Source organism: Taeniopygia guttata, chromosome 17, assembly GCF_048771995.1.
Source record: "Taeniopygia guttata chromosome 17, bTaeGut7.mat, whole genome shotgun sequence".
In the NCBI taxonomy this organism is placed as follows: Eukaryota; Metazoa; Chordata; class Aves; order Passeriformes; family Estrildidae; genus Taeniopygia; species Taeniopygia guttata.
In genome coordinates this window covers 571,260-590,247 of record NC_133042.1, presented here as the reverse complement: position 1 = coordinate 590,247, position 18,988 = coordinate 571,260, and the positions used below count along the sequence as shown (strand labels likewise).

At 56.6% G+C, this 18,988-nt stretch overlaps 2 protein-coding genes across 12 annotated transcripts in view; both read left to right on the top strand.

Annotated features, from left to right (window-relative positions):
* Positions 1–3,937, top strand: part of EXD3 (exonuclease 3'-5' domain containing 3) — a 253,822-nt gene extending 249,885 nt beyond the window's left edge. For all 11 annotated transcript variants that reach the window (XM_032751442.3, XM_032751447.3, XM_030286950.4 and 8 more), the window contains one exon: positions 1,432–3,937. In XM_032751442.3, coding sequence (XP_032607333.2) covers positions 1,432–1,748 — 317 coding nt within the window. In that variant the 3' untranslated portion in view covers positions 1,749–3,937. The remainder of the gene's footprint in view (positions 1–1,431) is intronic.
* A 6,392-nt stretch (positions 3,938–10,329) lies between these two features.
* NRARP (NOTCH regulated ankyrin repeat protein) lies at positions 10,330–13,077 on the top strand. Its single transcript, XM_041719678.2, has one exon. The coding sequence runs from the start codon at positions 10,556–10,558 to the stop codon at positions 10,907–10,909; it is 354 nt and encodes a 117-aa protein (XP_041575612.1). The 5' UTR covers positions 10,330–10,555; the 3' UTR covers positions 10,910–13,077.
* The last annotated feature ends 5,911 nt before the right edge of the window (positions 13,078–18,988 follow it).

Genomic DNA, 18,988 nt, shown 5'->3' with positions numbered 1-18,988 from the left:
CAACTCTTGCCCAGGGTCTCAGACAGGGCTTGGGGATGCTTCCCCTTGTGCTGTGGCAGCAAACCCCAAACTAGTGGTTCTGCTGGGCAATGTGGTGGTGAAGGGCTGGCCTGCAAATCCCCTGTGAGAACATCCCCAGTGACAGCCATGACCCTGAGCACAGCTGTTGGTGTGCCGGGAACTGGGGGTGACTGTGCCTCACCAGCTCAGGCTGGAAATCTGCCTTGGGGAGGTGTGGAAGGTCTTGGAGGGGGTCTGGGGAACCCCCCTGAACCAGGTGCTGGTGTGAGCTGATCCTTCCACAGCTCCCCTGGGCTGTGGCTCTTTCTGCTCATGCGATGGGCAGGCCCAGACCCCGCTGCACAGCTGGGGCTGACTCTGCCAGGAAGGGACAACTCTGCCAGAATGGGATAGCCGTTTCAGGGCTGTTCCCATCTGTTCGTTCCTCCACGGTAATCCCCAGCATGTCCCAGCTCCTGACGGCTCTGGAATGCAGAGAAGGGCCAGCTGGGAATGCTGGTGTCCCTCTCGGTCCCAGCTGACTCCTGACAGGGTCCCTGTGATCCTGAGAAGGGTCGGGTGGACAGCCCAGAAGTGCCACTAGAGCGATGCAGGATGCCTTTTGTTGTCTTAAGTAGTGCCCGAGCAGGACAGATCCCCCTGCCAAAACGGGGACATCCCGCAGCAATAACTGCAGCCTGTTCCCGGCTGCCAGGCTCCCTGATGGATGGGAGGCACCTCAGCCCTGGGCTTCGGCTGCCCGGGGCTGGAGCCCTGCGGTGCCCCGCTGCGGGAGCAGAGCCAGCACCGGGCGCTGCGGGCTCGGGGCTCTCGGCGTGCGGGGCAGCGCTCCGGGATGCGGCCCCGCGTCACTCAGCCCCTGCCCAGGGTACATGGCGGGGTGGGGATGGGGCCAGGCCCCGTGTGCGCGGGCAGATCGGGAGAGTCCTGGGTGCCCTTTGCAGCGATCGCGGCGGCGGTTTGATTAAAGCAGCAGTAGAGGTTTCCCTGCTGTTTGTTTGCCCCATAACGCAGCCTGGGGTGGGGGCACAGCCCTGCTCCGAGAGCAGCCTGGCCTGACCTGTGACCGGGAGGCAAAACCACCGCACCCAGAACAGCAGCGGCACCGGAGCCCTTACCCAGACTGGAACAGACCCCAAGACACGGCAAAGGAGCTGCAGGAGGTGCCAGGCAGCTGCAGGGGAGCAAGTGGCTGCACGGGTGCCACGCTTAGGGCAGGCAGCTGCTGGATGCTGGTGACCAACCACCTCCTCCCGAATTCAGGGGATGCTCCTCCCTGGGATGAAGGGCAGAGCCTGGACCCCTGCAGGGATGACAGGTCCCTCACAAGGGTTGCTTACGTGGTTCAGCACAGATTCAGCTCATCACACCAGTGACTGGTGGTTCATCTGCTGTCTCCTCTCTCCACAGGCTGCCTGGGGAGCCAGAGCTGCAGTGTCACCATGCCAGTCTGTGACACAGCCCAGCCTGGCTGCACCCCACACAGCGAGCAGGCAGAGGGGATGGAGCAGTGCGGGGCAGCTGCGGTGCTGGCAGGGGACACGGTCCTGCAGGTCACTGCCATCCCCCCCGGGGTGCTGGACAGAGCAGAGCTCACCGACTTCTACTGCTGCACCTGCTGTGGGAAAGTGTTTTGGGAAGGGTCCCATTTTGGACGCATCGTCTCCCAGTTTCAGGATGTTCTTGTGGCCTCTGGGGACACACAGAGCATCTATGAGCTGAGCTGAGCTGAGCTGAGCTGAGCTGAGCTGAGTAGAAGCACAGGGGCTCCAAAGAGGAACTGGGACTGCCTGGAGAACCCCAGCAGATTTTGGGCCATGTGTTTCCAGAGAGAGGCTGGAAGTGGGGAAGTGGGAGCTCTTGTTTTGGGATCCATCATGGAGAGCTCTGTCACAGGTACACCAGTGGTTTCCAACAGCCCAAAAATACATGGTCTCCATGAGATCATTAAAGCAGAGGTGGCTGAAGAGTGGACCCTTGGCTTTATTTCTGCCCCTCTCCAAACCACACATGGCAAGATGGTGGGAGGGCTCTGCTGAACAAAACCACCACCCCAGCAGTGCCGACCCCACCACACCCACACACCCCAGTGCTCCTCTGCCCACTCACTCATGGGGAGCAGGAGCTGCATCCCCAACAGCAGCACAGGGCAGAGAGCATCCTAAGCACTCCCAGCCCGTGGGACATGTGCCAAGCCTCAACACATCCCCAGCATCCTGCTCACCCTGACCCTGCGCTCCCAGCACTCCTTGGGGGCAGCTAGTGGGCCCGGGCGTGGAGCTCTGGGGAGGCTGAGCATTGCTGGCCTCAGTGGAATCTCTGGGTGCACCACAATGCCCGCTAGCACCTGGACCCTCTCCTGCAGCCTGGGATACCCCAGCAGGGTCAGGCCGGTCCTGGAGGGGTTCCCAAAGCTGCCAACTGCCAAAGCTGCCAGCCTCCTCCTCCGCTGGGGAGGCACCTCAGCACAGCCCTGTACCCAGGCCCTGTGCAGGGTGCACAAAACAGGCAATAAGGTGTGTGGGCCCACTAATACCAGGAACTGGCATCACTGGTGGGATCGGCCAGCATCTCACCATGGAGATCCCAGCCAGGTCCTGCAGCTCCAGGGGGCTGCTGTCCGGTGCCTCCCAATCCATGGCCAGGCTCACACCATTCCATCCTGAACAGAGGAGCATCTGCAAAATTCCTCCTCTAATCTGTTTTAACTGCGAGGCCCTGCTGTTATTGCTGAGAGGGCCTGAGGAGCTCTTGGCTGAGATGTGACATTTATGAGCTAGCGAAGCACCTGCCCAGGCAGCTCATGCTGCAGTGCAGGACTCATTTTCCCTCTTCCAAAGGTCCTGGCCACATGGTACCAGAGGGTCCTTCCTCCTAGGGACATCTCACCCTCTGGCTCAATGCTTTAATAAAAGAAACAAACAATTTTTCCACTTTAAATATTCTTCTTTTCCATAAGATCCATAATATTAATGCCTGAGCATTAATTGGTACAAGTGACCCTAAAAGCCAACCATCCCCACGCTGCCAGTACCAGGCACTGAGCAACCCAAATCTCCCAGGCTCCACACAGATTCATCCTTGTGTCAGCATCCAGCTTCTTCAGGATTTGTTCTGGGAGGGCAGACACTGGGGATGAGGCAAAGCAGGAATGGTGCAGAGCCTCCAACTTCTGGCCCCCACAGTGTGCGCTGCTTCGTCATGCCATGAAATAACCCTCTTCAAAATGGGATTAACCTTTCCAGGTCCTGTTTAGGGGAAGCTGCTGAGCCACATGCACGTCTGACCACTCATGGGCACTTTTGGCCTTTGCTTGCTGGGTTTTCCAGAGCTGTGGTTTCACATTCATCTGCCACTTCTGCTGTGGAGGGGAGCGCATGCGAGATGGGGACACACAGCTATGTCCCTCACCTGGGGACAGCTGCCTAGAAGGTGCTTTTCCCTCTGATCCCTGGGGACAGTTAGCCTCCTGGTCACTCCAGGATCTTATCTGCTTGAGAGCTCTCCCAGTTTAGGGGTGAGCTCCTGTGCTTACAGTCAGGGTTGTGCTAGGTCAGGGTCCCATGGTTGGGACTTGTTCTAGGACACCAACCCAGGGCAGAATCCAGCAAGTGGTGTGTACCTGTGGACACAGCACAAAACAGCTCCTAGAGGATTCCGTCCAGCTCCTGGGGACAGGGAAAGTGGCTGGGACCCAGCACAGCACCTCTTCCTTCCTGGTGCCCACAGGAGGTGGTGCCATGGTGGGAAGTGTGCAGCAAGGTCACCTCCAATCATAGAGGTGCTGTCACAGCAAATTTGTCAACAGCAAATTCCACATCAGATGGATGCTTGAGGAGCATCCAGGAGGTAATAAATTGTCCAGTTTTGGATGGTGGATGTTAAAGGGAATTAAAACAGCTTTCTAGTCAGCCTACACTATTGTTTCCTTATCTGGCTGCTTAAAAAAAATAATTACAAAATCCCATTGTCTGTGTCATACTAATGTTTAACATTTCTTAGGGCAGTAATGAGCCCTACTTGGTTTTATGGAGCCGTTTGGTCGTGCGTGGGAAGGGCAGCTCCAGCAGTGCTGTGGCAGGGACGAGCGCTCTGGGGGGCTGCTCACTCCATGGATCCATGAGTCCATGGATCCCCCGGGTGCTTCACCTGTGCTCAGCTCCTGCCTCTGCGTGACAGAATGTGATCATGAGGGCACCCTGGGATAAAACAGCACTGAGGAAGGGTTTTATTGCTCTTTATCATGAAAGAGATCTGGCTGAGCAGCATCCATCCCTCAGCCCTGGGAAACTACACACTGCATCGGATGTCAGATGGTTCCTCTCCTCTCCTTGTGTACTCCCGCACATCCTTCAGAGTTGGACGGGGACAAGGTGTTTGACGCTCAGGCCAGCTTTAGTTTACAAATTAATATATCAACATTGTTCCTCATCAGGCAGGAATGCACTTCCCTCCCTTCTCCCCCACCTTATCCCCATCCCCTTCCAAGCAAACTTCCTTCCTCCTGTAATCTGGAGCGGAAACCTCGCCACATATTTGACCGGATCACAGAAATCAGCTCAGTGTTCCCTGGCATGACTTTGTGCCTTGAACTAGGGTTGGTTGGTCCCTAAGGCAGCCAGCAAGGCACAGGAGGAGGAGGAGGACCAGGGCTGTATCACTGCCCATCCTCATCCTGGAGCCACTCTTCCAGCCAGATGCTCCAATTGAGCTCCAGTTGCTCGGCTGCCATTTTCAAACAAATCAGTGTCTTTTTGGACACAGATTCAGCCTGAGCTGTCTGTAAGCTCCAGCCCTTGTGCTGCCCCAGACCACGGGAATGCTGCTCCCTCAGGGCAGGGCCACTGCTCACAGTGAGGGGAGAGGAGAGTGGTGGCTGGTAAGGAGGGACATTCGCATCAACCAGGGGATGTTTGCTCCCTGGGGAATAGCCTGGGACCAGACCTTTCCCATCAACCTGTCAATATGTGGGCATGACCCTTAGGCAAATGAGCTTCTATCACTCACCAGGCATGCGTCCCATGGGGGCTATGGCTGTGTCACCCCCAAGCCTGCTTAGATCCCAGGGCTGTCCCACAGGGCGCTCAGCAGGTACAGAGGCCACTTCTGGTGGGCTGTAATGAGTCTTCTGGGGGAACTGTGCAGTGGGAGCAGTGGGGTGACATATCCCCATCCTGCAGCCACCACAAAGGAGTAGCCATGCAGTGCAACCAAACAGGTTGTCCAGAGCAGCTGTGGCTGCCCCTGGATCACTGGAAGTGTCCAAAGCCAGGTTGGATGGGGCCTAGAGCACTCTGGGATAGTGGAAGGTGTCTCTGCCCATGGCAGGGGATGTGACAAGATGAGTTTTAAAGATCATTTCCAACCCAAACCAATCTGTGATTCTGTGGTAAGTAGCCCCAAGAACCATGTCTCAGGAGATGGCAATTTCCTGGCACCAAAACTCTGCACTGACACTGGATTGAATCCTGGAGCTCATTCAGATGATCCAGGACAAAATAATTATGGCCCAAAGGTGGGGAGGCTGGCCCAGGGCACATAAAACCAAGGTCTGTGTCTCCAACCAACTCTATCAGCACCTGCAAAGGTATAGTCCCTCCATGTGCCAGTTTTCTGGGACCAGAAGCCCCACAAGCAGCTGCCAGCACAGCAGGTCAGGGAAATGTGGTGGTGTCGGTTTAGCAGAACACAGGCTGGAGCCATGGCAGTTTGGAGAATGCATGCTCAATGGCCACAGGGACATCAGTCAAGGGGATGCCTCGGCATCTCCTGGCAGCACTGAGACGCTGGTGCAGCCAGAGATCGCTGCCTGTGGCATCAGGCAGGAATCCTCCAGCTCCAAGTGTGTCCCACCTGGTGGCCTTTTGTTCCAGGAGTACTTTTGTGCTGTCAGACACCGAGACCATAGGCCACCTCAGAAGAGCTGCAGCATTTCCAGCAGGATAAGGACTGACAAGATGGGGCACTGGAGTGGTTAAAGGCCGAGCTGCAGTAAGATAACCCAAACTGTACAGCACAGCACCACATCCTCCAGCCCAGGGACACCCCTGCCGGTGTGCTGTCCAGAGGACAATGACTATGTGTAGTGTTACGACCCTGCTTGAGTCTCACTCAGGTTTTAAACCCTGTTTGTCACAGGCTGGGAGGGACCATGCAGAGCAGCATCTATGGTGACATCTGTGGGAGTGGGAGTCCCCAGACCATATTCCGGCTGTGGCCTCTGTGGTGTGGGAATTCCAGGAGGATGCCCTTGTCCACAGAACTTCCCAAACTACTCATAAGAGCTTTTCTTGTGGTGCTGTGCTCCCTGCAGAGGACCCAGGGCACCCACACGTTTTCACTGCAGGAGCATGAGGTTTCCCATACAAACCCCCAGCTCTGGCCTGAGGAGCTCTGCCTGCAGGGCTGGCAGGGTCCCAGCCCACCCAGGCACAGCCTGGGTGCCACCGAAGGCTCCTGGTGTGTGATGTGTCCATGGGGAGAGCATGAGGCCAATCCCACGGCCACACTCCTGCTTGTGCAGCTCCCAGACCACACGGAGGACGTGTGTCCCCTGAGAAGCCCCTCGACGTCTTCCCCACCTCGTCCCCATAGAGATTCCCTTTCTTGTCCTCAGAGGTGAATCCGCACAAGGGAGACTGTTCCCACGCAGCGGCCACAGCCGCGGCTGGGCTACTTGCACCCGCACACCCCACATCTCCGCAGCGGGGCAGGCGGCACCGGCCGAGCCCCGCGTTTCCCGCTCGGGGCTCCGGCAGCCGCTGTGCCCGCAGCCGGGAGGCAAAGGCCGGCGTGGCCAGCGGCGGAGGAAACCCCCGCGCTTCCTGCGGCTCCGGAGCGCCGAGCGGGCAGGGCGCTCTCCTCGCACGCCTTTCGCGGCGGCTCTGCGCTGGGAAGAAAAGCTCCCGTCTTTCCCACGCTCTCCGACACATTTTAATGAATTAAGTGGGGGCACGCCCCCTCGCCGCCTGCCCCGGATCCGTCCCCCCGGCACTGCGGCTCCCTGCGAGGAGGCCTCGGGGGGTGGCTGGACTCTCGCTGCCGTCGTGTCCGCCTGGTCGGGAGGACGGGAAACCCAGCGGCTTTCCGAAAAACACGCTGGGGATTTTTGGAAGAGGGCTGCGACGATGGCAGCCGGCCCTTCTCCCTCCCCTCACGGGCACGGGGAAATTTGGCCGTCACGTCCCCTGAGGAGGGGAAATTTGCTCCGCGCCTCTCGGCGTGACCGTTCGCTTAAGGCATCACAGCTCCGGGGCCCTTCCCCGCCTCCCGACACGTCTTCCCCTCGCCTCAGAAGCGAGCGGGTAAATCACTGGGTGGGACGGCGTTTTGAAGGGCCCCATAAAGCGAGGGCAGGGGCCTCCCAGCGCCGCCGCGGCCCCGGACAGCCCCTTCGCAGCCGGCGGGCAGCGGAGCCGCGCAGGGAGCCTGCCCCGGCCGGCACAGCGCTCCCGGTTCCTCTCCGGTTACAGAGCTGGGTACAAACTGGAGTTGAAATGCAGCTTTTCAAATCCGTCTTTTATTTCCCGTTTTATTCCCCCCTGCTTTTTCGCTCTTTCCCCTCCCTCTCTGGCCCCGTTCCCAGACCGAGTCCTGCCCCCACCTGCCAGTCCCGAATATTTGCATGGCTGGGTCCCTGCCCGCGCTCTTTTTCTCACCAGTGTCACTGGCAAACGCAGATTTGTTTGCAAGGATGTAACTCTGGCCAAGCCCCAGACCGGGGAGGTGTGAGTAATTCCCGCTCTCCCACGGCTCGCTCGCCGGCCTCTACGCCTCGCAGGATACGGCCAGTAAAGACACAAAATCAGCTGTCCCGGGATATTTAGGAGTAAATAGGAGAGAGCGAGCCAGGAAGAACGGAGTCCCGACACCCAGGCCAAGACACCTACGTCCGCAGAGCCGCCGCAGGACCCCACTCCCTTCCCTTTTCCAGCTTTGTTGTGATGGGTTTGCTGAGATTAGTGCCAGCGAACGGCCACAGGCTGCGGTGGCTCCGGTGCTCCCTGCACGCTGTTTGCACTGCCGGGCTGTGCCGGGCCCCGGGCACCACCGGAGCTCCCGGGAGTCACCGTGAGCCGCAGCACGTCCCGCCGGGCCGGCCGCTCACCGCGGCGAGCCGCCTCAGGAGACAGGACAGGGATTGCCGCTGGTGATTCCCGCTGACAGCATGGCTGGGGTGATGGGGACAGAGCCACCGCCTGCTGCCCAGCACGGGGCCCTCAGGGGGACGGGACAGAGGCAGGGGTGGCTCCTCTCCACTGTCCTCGGGACAACCTGGCTCCTGCACGGAACCTCAGAGCTTCAAGCCCTGAGCCCATCTCGGTGCCCTGTGCCAGCGCTGCAGAGGTCCCAGCGGCACAGGGACATCGTGGGAGAAGCGGCACAGGCACAGGAGAGCAAAGGGGGTCTGCAGCCCCCAGGAGTAGTAACATTCCAATCCCTCCTATTACATGAGAACGATGGACTGCAACACACCCACATTAGAGAGGTGTGAGCAGGAGAGCTCTGGCCTGGGGAAGCCAAACAGTCAGACAGAGACCAGACAGATGGAATTGGGATAAAGATTGGGATAAGGTGGGCATCGGATGGGCACAGGTGAGGAGATGGGAATGATGGGGGTGAGGTGGATGGGGATGGAGATGGGGATGGGGGTGTGCATAGGCATAGGATGAGGGTCGAGACAAGGACAAGATTGAGATGGGGAGATGGGGATGGATGTGAAGATGGGAATGGGGATGAGAACAACTAGCTGCAGAAATTGACTTAGAAAAGCAGACCCCTTATGGGAGGAGAATGAGGAGCTGCTTCAACAGGTCCTTACAGCCTAAATCTAAGTGGGATGAAAAGGACCCAGATGGGGCAGGAGTGTTTCCAGACTACTCCAGCTGCTGGGAAAAGCCACGGGAACAGGCAGTGGGGCAAGTCACACTCAGAGCTCAAGGCCACTGTCCCCCAGCTGTGCGACAGACACTCCGTGATGGCACATTTCATCGGCTGGGGCTGAATTTAGCAGTTGGCCGATTTCTCCCTTTCCCTCCCCAAAAGGACACGCCAGCAGTGCCAGCAGCTTGCCACCCAGCTGCCCCGGCGCAGCTGCTGTCACCTCGGTTTATGACACGCTCCTTCCTCTCTCCCCCCGCCCGCACCTCCCGCCCTCTCCTGCTGACCAAATGCCCGGGAGGCGGGAGCGCCGCTTCCCACCCGGACTCGCCGTTTGCTCCTGGGGACCAAACGGGAACAGGAGGAGGGTTGGGGGTGGTGGGGGCCAAAAGGCTCCCCCCGGAGGGTCGCCCCAGCAGCGGTTTTGGTTGATGCACTGCTTTCGGGATTTTTCCCCCCATTTTTTTGCCTCCCTATGGTATCCACAGCTCCCAGCACTCTCGCACCAGGAACATGGTCATCCGCTGGGCAGCAGATAAAGGCGAATTGAGCCGCTTTTCTCCCTTAAATCAATCTCACCCGTGGGTCCCTGAAACCCGGGGCAGCCCCCTGTGGGAGCCTGCAGAGGCGCTGACCCTGCGAGCCAAACGCCCCGTTCTGCTCTGTGACCTGTCCTTGTTGGCACGCGAGGACACAAACCCGCAGCAACAGGCATCACCCCAAATCGGGGGGAGCCGCAGCCCCTTGGTGGCCGTCATTCTTGCGGGTCCCAGCTGGGGGGTCCGACCCGAGCCGAGCTGAGCGGAACTGGGCCGAGCTGAGCCAGGCCGAGCCGAGCCGAGCCTAGTGGAGCCAGGCCGAGCCGAGCCGAGCCGAGCCGAGCCAGACTGAGCCGGGCCGAGCCAGGCCGAGCCGAGCCGAGCCGAGCGGAGCCAGGCCGAGCCGAGCCGAGCCGAGCCGGGCCGAGACGAGCAGGGCTGAGCCGAGCAGGGCCGAGCCGAGCCGGGCCGAGCCGGGCCGAGCCGAGCCGAGCCGAGCCGGGCCGAGACGAGCAGGGCCGAGCCGAGCGGAGCCGAGCCGGGCCGAGCCGAGCCGAGCCGGGCCGGGCCGAGCCGAGCCGGGCCGAGCCGAGCCGAGCCGGGCCGAGCCGAGCCGGGCCGAAACGAGCCGAGCCGAGCCGAGCCGAGCCGAGCCGAGCCGAGCTGAGCCGGGCCGAGCCGAGCAGGGCCGCAGCGGGGCCGAGGCGGGAGCGCCCCCCACCGCCGCCTCCCTCCCTCGCAGCGCGCGCCCGCCCGGCTCACCCCGCGGAGGGGGCGTGTCCTCCCCCTTCGGCCACGCCTCCCGCGCCGCCCGGGCCAATAGGCGCGCGGCAGACGGCCCCGCCCCCTCGTCGCGTCACGGCCGTGCTATTGTTATGCAAATAAAAGGGCGGGTAAAAGGCGCGCGCGGGCCGGGGCGCCGCAGAGCTCGGGGCGCGGGCAGCGGAGCGGGAGCGCGGAGCGGCGGGGCCGGGGCGCGGCAGCACCGCCACAGCCCAGCCCGGCCGAGCCAGCCCGGCCCCAGCAGCGGCCGCAGCACCGCCCGCCCGCAGCCGCATGCCCGGGCGGGCGCCGCCGTCGCCGTCCATGCGGGGCGGCGGGGCCCAGGCGGCGGCATGAGCCAGAGCGAGGTGTCGCCGTGCGCGGCGCCGCCGCCGCCCCCCAGCCAGCGGGTGTTCCAGGAGGCGGTGCGGCGCGGCAACACCAAGGAGCTGCAGTCGCTGCTGCAGAACATGACGAACTGCGAGTTCAACGTCAACTCCTTCGGGCCCGAGGGGCAGACGGCGCTGCACCAGTCCGTCATCGACGGTAACCTCGAGCTCGTCAAGCTCCTGGTCAAGTTCGGCGCCGACATCCGCCTGGCCAACCGCGACGGCTGGAGTGCCCTGCACATCGCCGCCTTTGGAGGCCACCAGGACATCGTCCTCTACCTGATCACCAAGGCCAAATACTCCGCCGGCGCACGGTGATGCCGGGGCTGCCCCGCGCTGCGCTCGCCCGGTGATGCCGGGTGCCCCCAGCTCCGCGCTCCCCCGGCGATGCCGGGGACCCTCCCCGCTTCCCCGGCCGCCAGAGCTGCTCCCGCCCCCGCCCGGGGCGGGTTTGGCGAAGATTGGGGCCCCACGCAGAACACGCCACATTTTTGAGTTTTTTGGTTGTTTGTTTGGTTTGGTTTTTTTTTAATCTTCCAAGGGTTGTTTCCTACTGTAACGTGTTTTTTTTTTTTTCTTCCATCTACCTCGGCTGCACTCACAGTATTCACGGTTTCAGTTTGACATCTGGGCAGATGCTTTAACACCCCTCGCCCCGTTCCCTCTCCGCTAATATTTAATCCCCCTCCCCGCCCCCCTCGCTCCCGACCCTCCCATTTAAAGTGTTCTGGCTCAGTAGCTAATTCATTTCAACTCCCCCCGAAGGCCACCCCGCAGACCCCCACTGCTGCTGGGGTCCCCTCTCCGGTGCCAGCCCCGGACCGGGGCGCGATGCCCCGTCCATGGGCTGGGGCTCCCGGCCGGCCGCGGCCTTCCTGGCGAGGAAGAACAGGAAAGTCTTCTTCCTCTCCAAGGTTTTCCCGCCGCTGATGTTTTTTTTGTCGAGGCAACTCCGTTGGAATATGACAGACGTGGTTTTCTCACCCTGATTGCTCCTGGGTTTGGTTGATTTTGCATTGGGTTTTCTGCTTTGATTCTTCCTTGGGTGTCCGAAGAAAGTCTGCTTCCTCACCCGCTCCATGAATCTCTTCAGCACACGTGAGATCCCAGGAAAAGACATTGAGTCCTTGTGGTTTTGTGTGTAAAGGGGGATTAGCAAATCCTGGACTGTTTTTTCTTTAAAAAAAAAAAAAAGTGAAATAAACTCTAGAGGCAGAGGATTTGCTTTTGCACAGAAAAGGGGCGCGAGCGCTCTCTGCTGCCTGCAGAGATGCTGGAAAACTACTGAAAAGAGTTTGGGAACTTTTATTTTTTCTTTTGGTGAAACTTGGATAACACTTCTCAATGCAGAACGATTCACTTGACGTACGTACACTCACTCGCCTTTTATAGGAGATATATATTCCCACCGTATATATCTTTATAAAGGAAAGGGAGGAAGCAGAGCGAGCCACCCGAAGGTGCATTTTGAAGTGACTGCACGTATAATCGCAAATGCTGCTTTTTTTATTGCTATGGCACAAAAACATCCATTTGGAAAATGCAGAAAAGTTCAGAAGTCTCCTTTCTCCTGCTGGTCTTTCAGCCCTCTTCTCCTTGTCTGCACTAAAGCCATCCGTATCACTGCCATCTCCCCACTTTTTCTTCTCTTGCTCCCTGCATCCAAACCATTCTGATTAAAAAAAAGAAAAGAAAATAGTTACCTGCTGGTTTATTGGGGTTGTGTCTTACCTATTTATCATGTCTGTATATATTTGTGGGTGAAGATTGTGAGCCTGATTTTGTTTGAAGCTGATGGTGAGTGTTTCAAAAATATGGTTTGGGATATATGCTCTTTTTTTTTTGTTCATTTTTTCTTTTCCTAGTCTTAAAACTAAAAAAAAAAAAAAAAAAAAACCAAAAAAAAAACCCACACCCCTAGAGTCTGCCCTGATTATTTCCCATTGCACTGAATATTCTGCTTTGTCTCTGATAACTTCACCTGCAGTTGTTTGCATTTTGTTGGGTTTTTCATTTGTGTTTGTTCTTTCTCCACTTCACTAATTTGAGATTATTTTAAAAGCTCCAGATTTAAAGAAGGGGAAAAAAAAGCCCTGTCAAAAGTGTCTACTGTTATTGCTGTAATTTGCAAGGAACTGCTTGGCTGAAGTCTTTCTGTGAGCATGGAAGGGGGTGTCCAGCACTTCCACTGGTGCTTCTGTGCGATAGTTACGGGGTGGGAACAAGACCTTTCCTAGTGAGGTTTTATCGTTGTTACCAGATGGTTGCACATTTTTTTTTTACGTAAATGGATTTGCCACAATGAAATGTCATAACATTTATGACATGGTATTAAAAAGTGTATTGTAAAGCCAAGTTCTAGATGGATTTTAAAAAAGAAATCTTGGTTATAAACCCAGTCTAAAGGGAGCTCTGTCCAGTGTTGTAAAGACAACATGATGTAACCCATATTTATATTTTTATAAAATACCTATTAAGACTGTGAATCTCCTGTGTGAATTGCTGGGTGAGTTGTTTAAGAAAAGTATTGTTCCTTTTCAGCCTCCTGGAGCTTTAGACACGCTGAGATTTTTGGGAAACTGTACATTGGGGAAGGGGGTTTGCTCTGAAATTGTGAGTTGATGTATTTTTACATCCCTTTGTATTTTACTGAAAAGCTGCTGCCCTTCCTAGTCCCTAGAGTTTCAATTTTCTATGCAACCCCCACACCCCCATCTCTCTTGATCCTGAGAAGTAAAAGGGATGCAGATTGATTCAAATTGAAATGAGGGTCCCCCCACCCCCCTTGTTGGCTCATCATGCTGCTGACCCTTCACGCCAAAACGGGGAGTACACAGGAAAAAAAAAAAAAGAGGCAGGTGGGGGAGGCTGTTTTGTGCATGACTGGTTGCCTTCCAGCAGTCATTTTTTAATTATTATTGTTATTTTTGTAAGAAGAATATATTGATAATGTCAGTGAAATAAGCAGACATTGAAGCTGATGCACAGATTGCTCCAGAAAGGAGTTTTTCTGTAGATTTTTCTTTAGATGCAAATACCTTTTTTAATTATGTTAATTAATGTTAAGAATTTTTAGGCTTATATTGAAGCTGTATGTGGGTCACTATATGATCATTTCTAACTGGATAAAGTCTGTACAGTACAGCATATTCCTGAGTGTATGATATAGATGTGTAGCCCCAGAGTGCAAAATTTATAAATAAATTTTTCATTGATCTTTTTATAAAAAAAAAAAGGCTGTTTTGTTTGTTCTTTTCTATGTGCTTGTTGGCAATGCTGGGTGTTTGCCGTGGTGGGGGATGGCTGGCTGGCACCCCAGGTGTCTCTTCTGGTGTCAAACCTGCAGCTGTTCTGGGTTTGGATGCACCCCTGGAGGGGAATGGCTGGGCTGGATTTGGGGGAAGTCTGGCTCCTTCCCACAGACTGGAGGAAGTCCCCTAGGCTCAGGGGTGTCCTGGCTTGCCCCATGCCAGCATTCAGAGGCTGCTAGAAGGGTGATGACCCAGACCAAAGCCTGGTGCTGGATGAGCATGTGCTGTTTGAGATGTTCCTAAAGAAGCTGCTTGTTCCCAGGGACTGAGGGGAGAGCTCACAGCCAGTCCTGGGCTGGGGGATTTGGGGTGCATTTTTGGGGCTGCAGCCCCAGCTTGTTTGGCTGAATAGCCCACAGCTCCCTGTGAACATTCCCAGCTTTTTGATTCCAGCCTGGGCCCCAGCAGTGGTTTGAGGCGCCTCAGGCTGTGGGGATGGGGTCAGTGATGTCTCCAGCTGCCCCAAGGAAGGGGCAGAGTGTGAGGGTCAGCGTGGCCTCTCCATCCCCAAAAGCATCTCTGTCCTCTGTCACGGCTCAGGGCGGAGCAGTGCCCGGCAGGGCTGTGCCCCTCTCTGGGGCTTTCCCAGCAGGACCCGGCTGCTCAGGGAAGGGGAAGGACTGCACTGCTGGGCCCTGCTCGAGGCCGGGCTTTGAAGGCACAGTGCAGACAAGCTTCCCTCGCTGGCACTGCTGGGCAGTCGGATTAGGCTTTTTCTCTGTCAATAATTCTGCCAGCTCTGCAAATGCCTAAATCCCAGGGAAATTTGTGCTGTGCTCATTTTGGCTCTGGGTGTGGGTTCCCAGGGATACAAGAAGTGGTGTCCTGCAAACAGAGCAGGGGGAAACCTGGAGAAAAGGCTCAGTGTGATCTTTCCAGGTTGGCCAAACTCCACTCCGATGTGTCAAGCCCCGTGCCAGCTGCTGCCAGCATGGGCCAGTGCCTGGCACAGACACAGCTGGTGTCCCCAGGTGCCCTGGGGACATGCAACCACCTGGGCAGCAGCCCAGTGTGGACAATACAGACACCAAGTGACCCGGATGGATTTGAGCAGAAGAAAGAAGATGATGCCAAAACTATCAGTCACAACCGCTGGTGGTCCTGGAGTTCCTTCACCCAGAGTCCTGTGGCAGCTGACTCCACATCTGTTGGGGGTGTGGGGCAAGCACCACTGCCCTCTCCAGCCATGGCACGGTGTGACATTGCCCACCAGCCTCTGCTGCCAAACCTCGCAGTGGCTGTGCTCCCCCGGGCACACGGTGTTACACCTGCGGGTGGAAATAATCCCAGCCTCGTCCCTTTGCACTTGGAATGTTGCAAAGCCTCGTCCTGGCGCCTGTGGTGGGATTTCACAGAGCTGGGCTCACCTGGCTCAGCTCAGCCCTGCAGCTTCTCACCCGTCACCTTGTCCCAGGGCTCCAGAGAGCTGGGCTGGGCCAGCCACCACCTCAGATTTTTCTGGGGAAACACAGAATTCCTGTGTGTGATTCCTCTCCCCAGCATGGATGGGATGGGCTGGGGTCTCCAGTATCCCTTATTTGGGCACCCCCCTGGAGCCAAGCCCAGCAAAGCCCCTCTGTGTTCCCCACGTGTGGTGGCCCCACCAATTGAAATGTGCTGAGGATACAGCTGAACCCCAACCCCAGGGCTAAGCACCCTGGGCAGCAGCTGCCCTGGTGCCAGGCTCCTCCCAGGGCCCATGGCCACCCTACTTTGCAGCTTTCTTGGACAGAAACCCTGTCCAAGAAATCTAGGAGCTTCAAAGACTTTATTTTTTTACCCTCTTGTTCTTTCCCTTTTCTATTTTTGTTCCAGTAACACAAAAATATTGGATGGTTTGGTGGTGTAAGCACATTCTTCTGGCGTTTTTGCCTGTCCCTGGCTGTGTGTCATTGTCCGTCGGCCACATTACGTAGGTGCTGTTGTTCCAAGAGAAACCAAAGCAAGAATTTGAACTTTCAAGTGCTTCCTGCCATTGTCTTTTGCTTTTGTTTGTGCTGCTGACTCCAAACCAGATGGATCAGACTCCCCTCCGGCTGAGGGGTGATGGGAAGTCAACACAGCCTGGCGAGGTTTGACAGCTTTGTCTTCTCTTCTATTGCCCTTCATCCGTCAAGCCCGGCCATCACACTGAATCGGCTGTCACATATGGATGTGGGGGAGGAGGTGGGATTTTATTTGAATTTCAGGGAGCTTAACACAGTAAGTAATGAATGAGAAAGAAAGACAGAGAGCAGGCAAGCAAGAGGGGACAGGCTGTAATCAAAATTCAGGACATTTTAAATAGATGCTTTGTTGGGCGTTTGTATGACTATGATAATGCCCGACAGTCCAAAGAGGAGTTACCTTTTTTAACAAAAAAAAAATCACAATCAACTTCTGTTCGGTGTCAGTGAGGAGCCAGTGGCTCAGGCTGCCCAGCCAGGCTGGCCTCATTTCCAAACTTCAGGATTTCTTGCCCCTTATCAAGGCATTCTGGGGTCCATCCCGATGGATGGATGGATGGATGGATGGATGGATGGATGGATGGATGGATGGATGGATGGATGGATGGATGGATGGTCAGCAGCACCAGGGTCCTCAGTGCATTGTGCAGGACAGGACAGCTGATGTTTTCAGCATGTTTTTGCTGCTGACCCAAAGCTGCTGCAGTATTTGGTGCTGGGACTGGGTGCAGAGGTCCTGTCCCCCTTTTCCATCCCAGGTCACCCTGTTCCTGCAGCATGGAGTAATTTTTTTCTCTTCTTGGGGTGTACATGAGCTTCACGCACTGCCATGAGGTGAGCATGGGATTTTCAGTGCCACCCCCCACCCCCGTGCTCTGAAATCACTGTCACTCTACAGACCCCCATGCTTGGAGGACGATGTCCTCCCCAGAATGTTCCCAGCACAGTGTAGGCAGCTCCAGTTTCTCCTTGGCGCAGCAAGCACTCCCCGGGGCACACGTGTTGCCACCAGCAATGACACTGCTCCATTGTGCAGGAAAGGAGAAACCTCTTCCCAAAACCTCTGCAGCTGCCATGTTCTTCTGCCATCATGAGCGCCCATCTTTGGGTGCCCAGGGAGAAGTGACCTCTGGGTCTCGCCCTGGGTGGGACACAGACCTGTGGGTTCAGTGGAATTTTTGGCTTTTTAACAGGTTTCTCTTCCTGGGGAGAAATGGTCAACCAGGACAACAACATGGTTTGGCTGGTTTGGGGGAAGACATGGATGGGGTTAGGACCTGGAAGAGTGGAAGGTGCTTCACTGGAGGGATTGAGGGATGGCAGAGGGCCTGGGGGGACCACTGGGGACACGGAGGGGTGGAAGAATGCAGAGAGAGGGGCTGGCTGGGAGGGATGGGTAATAGAGGCCTGGTGGGATGAGTGGGTAAGGGACAGGGAGAAGAATGGAGAGAGGCAAAGCTGGACAGCTGGAGGGATGATGGGGTTGGGAATGAGTTCCCATTTTAACTGGGAACTCCTTATTCAGCCTGATTCCAAGAGTGTTCTGTGGCTGGAAGCAGACCCTGAGGGCAAGCCAAGGAGAGCAGCATCTCCAGCAGCATGGTCAGGTGATGGCAGATCTCAGCCCAGCTGTGCTGGTGGTGTCCTCCTGGCTCTTTTTACAAAGAGACTCTCCAGAAGGGGAAAATTCCCCAAGCAGCTGCACGTTTATCCCAGTAGGATGGCTATGGCTCTGCTGACTCCTCCTCAGTGGGGCATGGAGGACATGACCATGAGCACGGAGCAGTGGCAGAGTGGGGCAGTGAGCAGAGCCCTGCACAGCACTGGCTGGAGGGGACACGGACAGAGGGGACATTGGCTGGCCAGCACTTGGTGGCTCTGCTGTGAGGTATTTGTGGGGCAGCTGAGGCTGTGCCTTCACAGAGAGCCTGAGCAGCACCCAGGGACTGATGGTTTGTGCTCTGAAACGTGACAGCATAATAAACAGATCCTGCCTTCAAATGAATCCTGCAACCAAGGACAGCCTCTGCTTGCAAGCAGTGATTCTGCAACCTTCTCTCACCCCAAGACTGCCATCTCTGTTCTTGTTTTCTCCAGGTGAAAAATCCCTTCTCACCCACGTACAGTCCCCAGCAATGTTCTCACACATGAATGCAGTTGCACAAAGAGGCTCTGAATGTGTGCAGCCCTCAGGGTTTCCTGCCCTGGACTATACTCTGATGTCACAGCGTGGTCACCCCTCCAGATGGGGCAGGAGCTGGGTGGCAGCTCCCTGGACTCCTGATTTCCTTTAATTATGCCTAAACCACTCAATCACAAAATGGCTTGAGGGCTTTTCCTGGAGTGGGTGGAGGAGCTGGAGGCACCATTTGCAATGTGCTGTGAAGGTTTCACTGAATGCCCCATCCCATGCCCAGTCTGCACTTTGGAGATGATTGCTGGATTTTCAGCAGCCTACAACCCTTGGGGAACTGGCAGGTGCTGTGACACTTGCTGGGTCTCTCGCAGGATGCTTCAGTTTGGAGGTCATAGATGGGGGACCCCAACCCAGCCTCCGGGCCCTGGGGCACCTGGTGGCCCGAGGGAGCTGGGCTGGAGGTACAGGAAGGTGCTGGCTCAGCACCCACCACCCACCTGTGCCCAGGAGCTGGGGGGCACAGGGCAGCCCTGGCCTCACGCTACAGTGCCAGGATCAGGCCTCGACCCCCGCACAGTGCCCAGACATGGAGCCTACCCCCAGTGGGTCCCCACATTTCTCCTTGCTCACATGCACAGCTATGGTGACAACTCTGAGCTGCCCCTGTCCTATTTTCCACTCACTGCTCCCCCTCATTCAAAGCGTCTGTCCTTTTAAGCTATTTTTCTCCCCTCCTATTCATTTCCCGGACGCCTCGATCCTTTTCTCTTGCCTAGCCCCTCTCCTGAGCAGCTGCTATGCTAATAAGCATGAGGCAGAAAAGGGAGCGAGCCTTTGCAGGGTAGGGGAGGAGAGAAAGACCCCAGAGCCCTCCAAATGCTAAATAAATCCAAGGCTGGAGCAGCATCCCTGAACAAAGAGGCCTGGCCTCCCCCCTCTCTTCCCCTCTTCCCAATTCCACCACCTTTTCACATTCAAATCCATTAAACAGTGAGCAGAAAGA

Coding starts and splice junctions, on each gene's coding strand:
- NRARP (XM_041719678.2), top strand. CDS start 10,556: ATGAGCCAGAGCGAGGTGTCGCCGTGCGCGGCGCCGCCGCCGCCCCCC.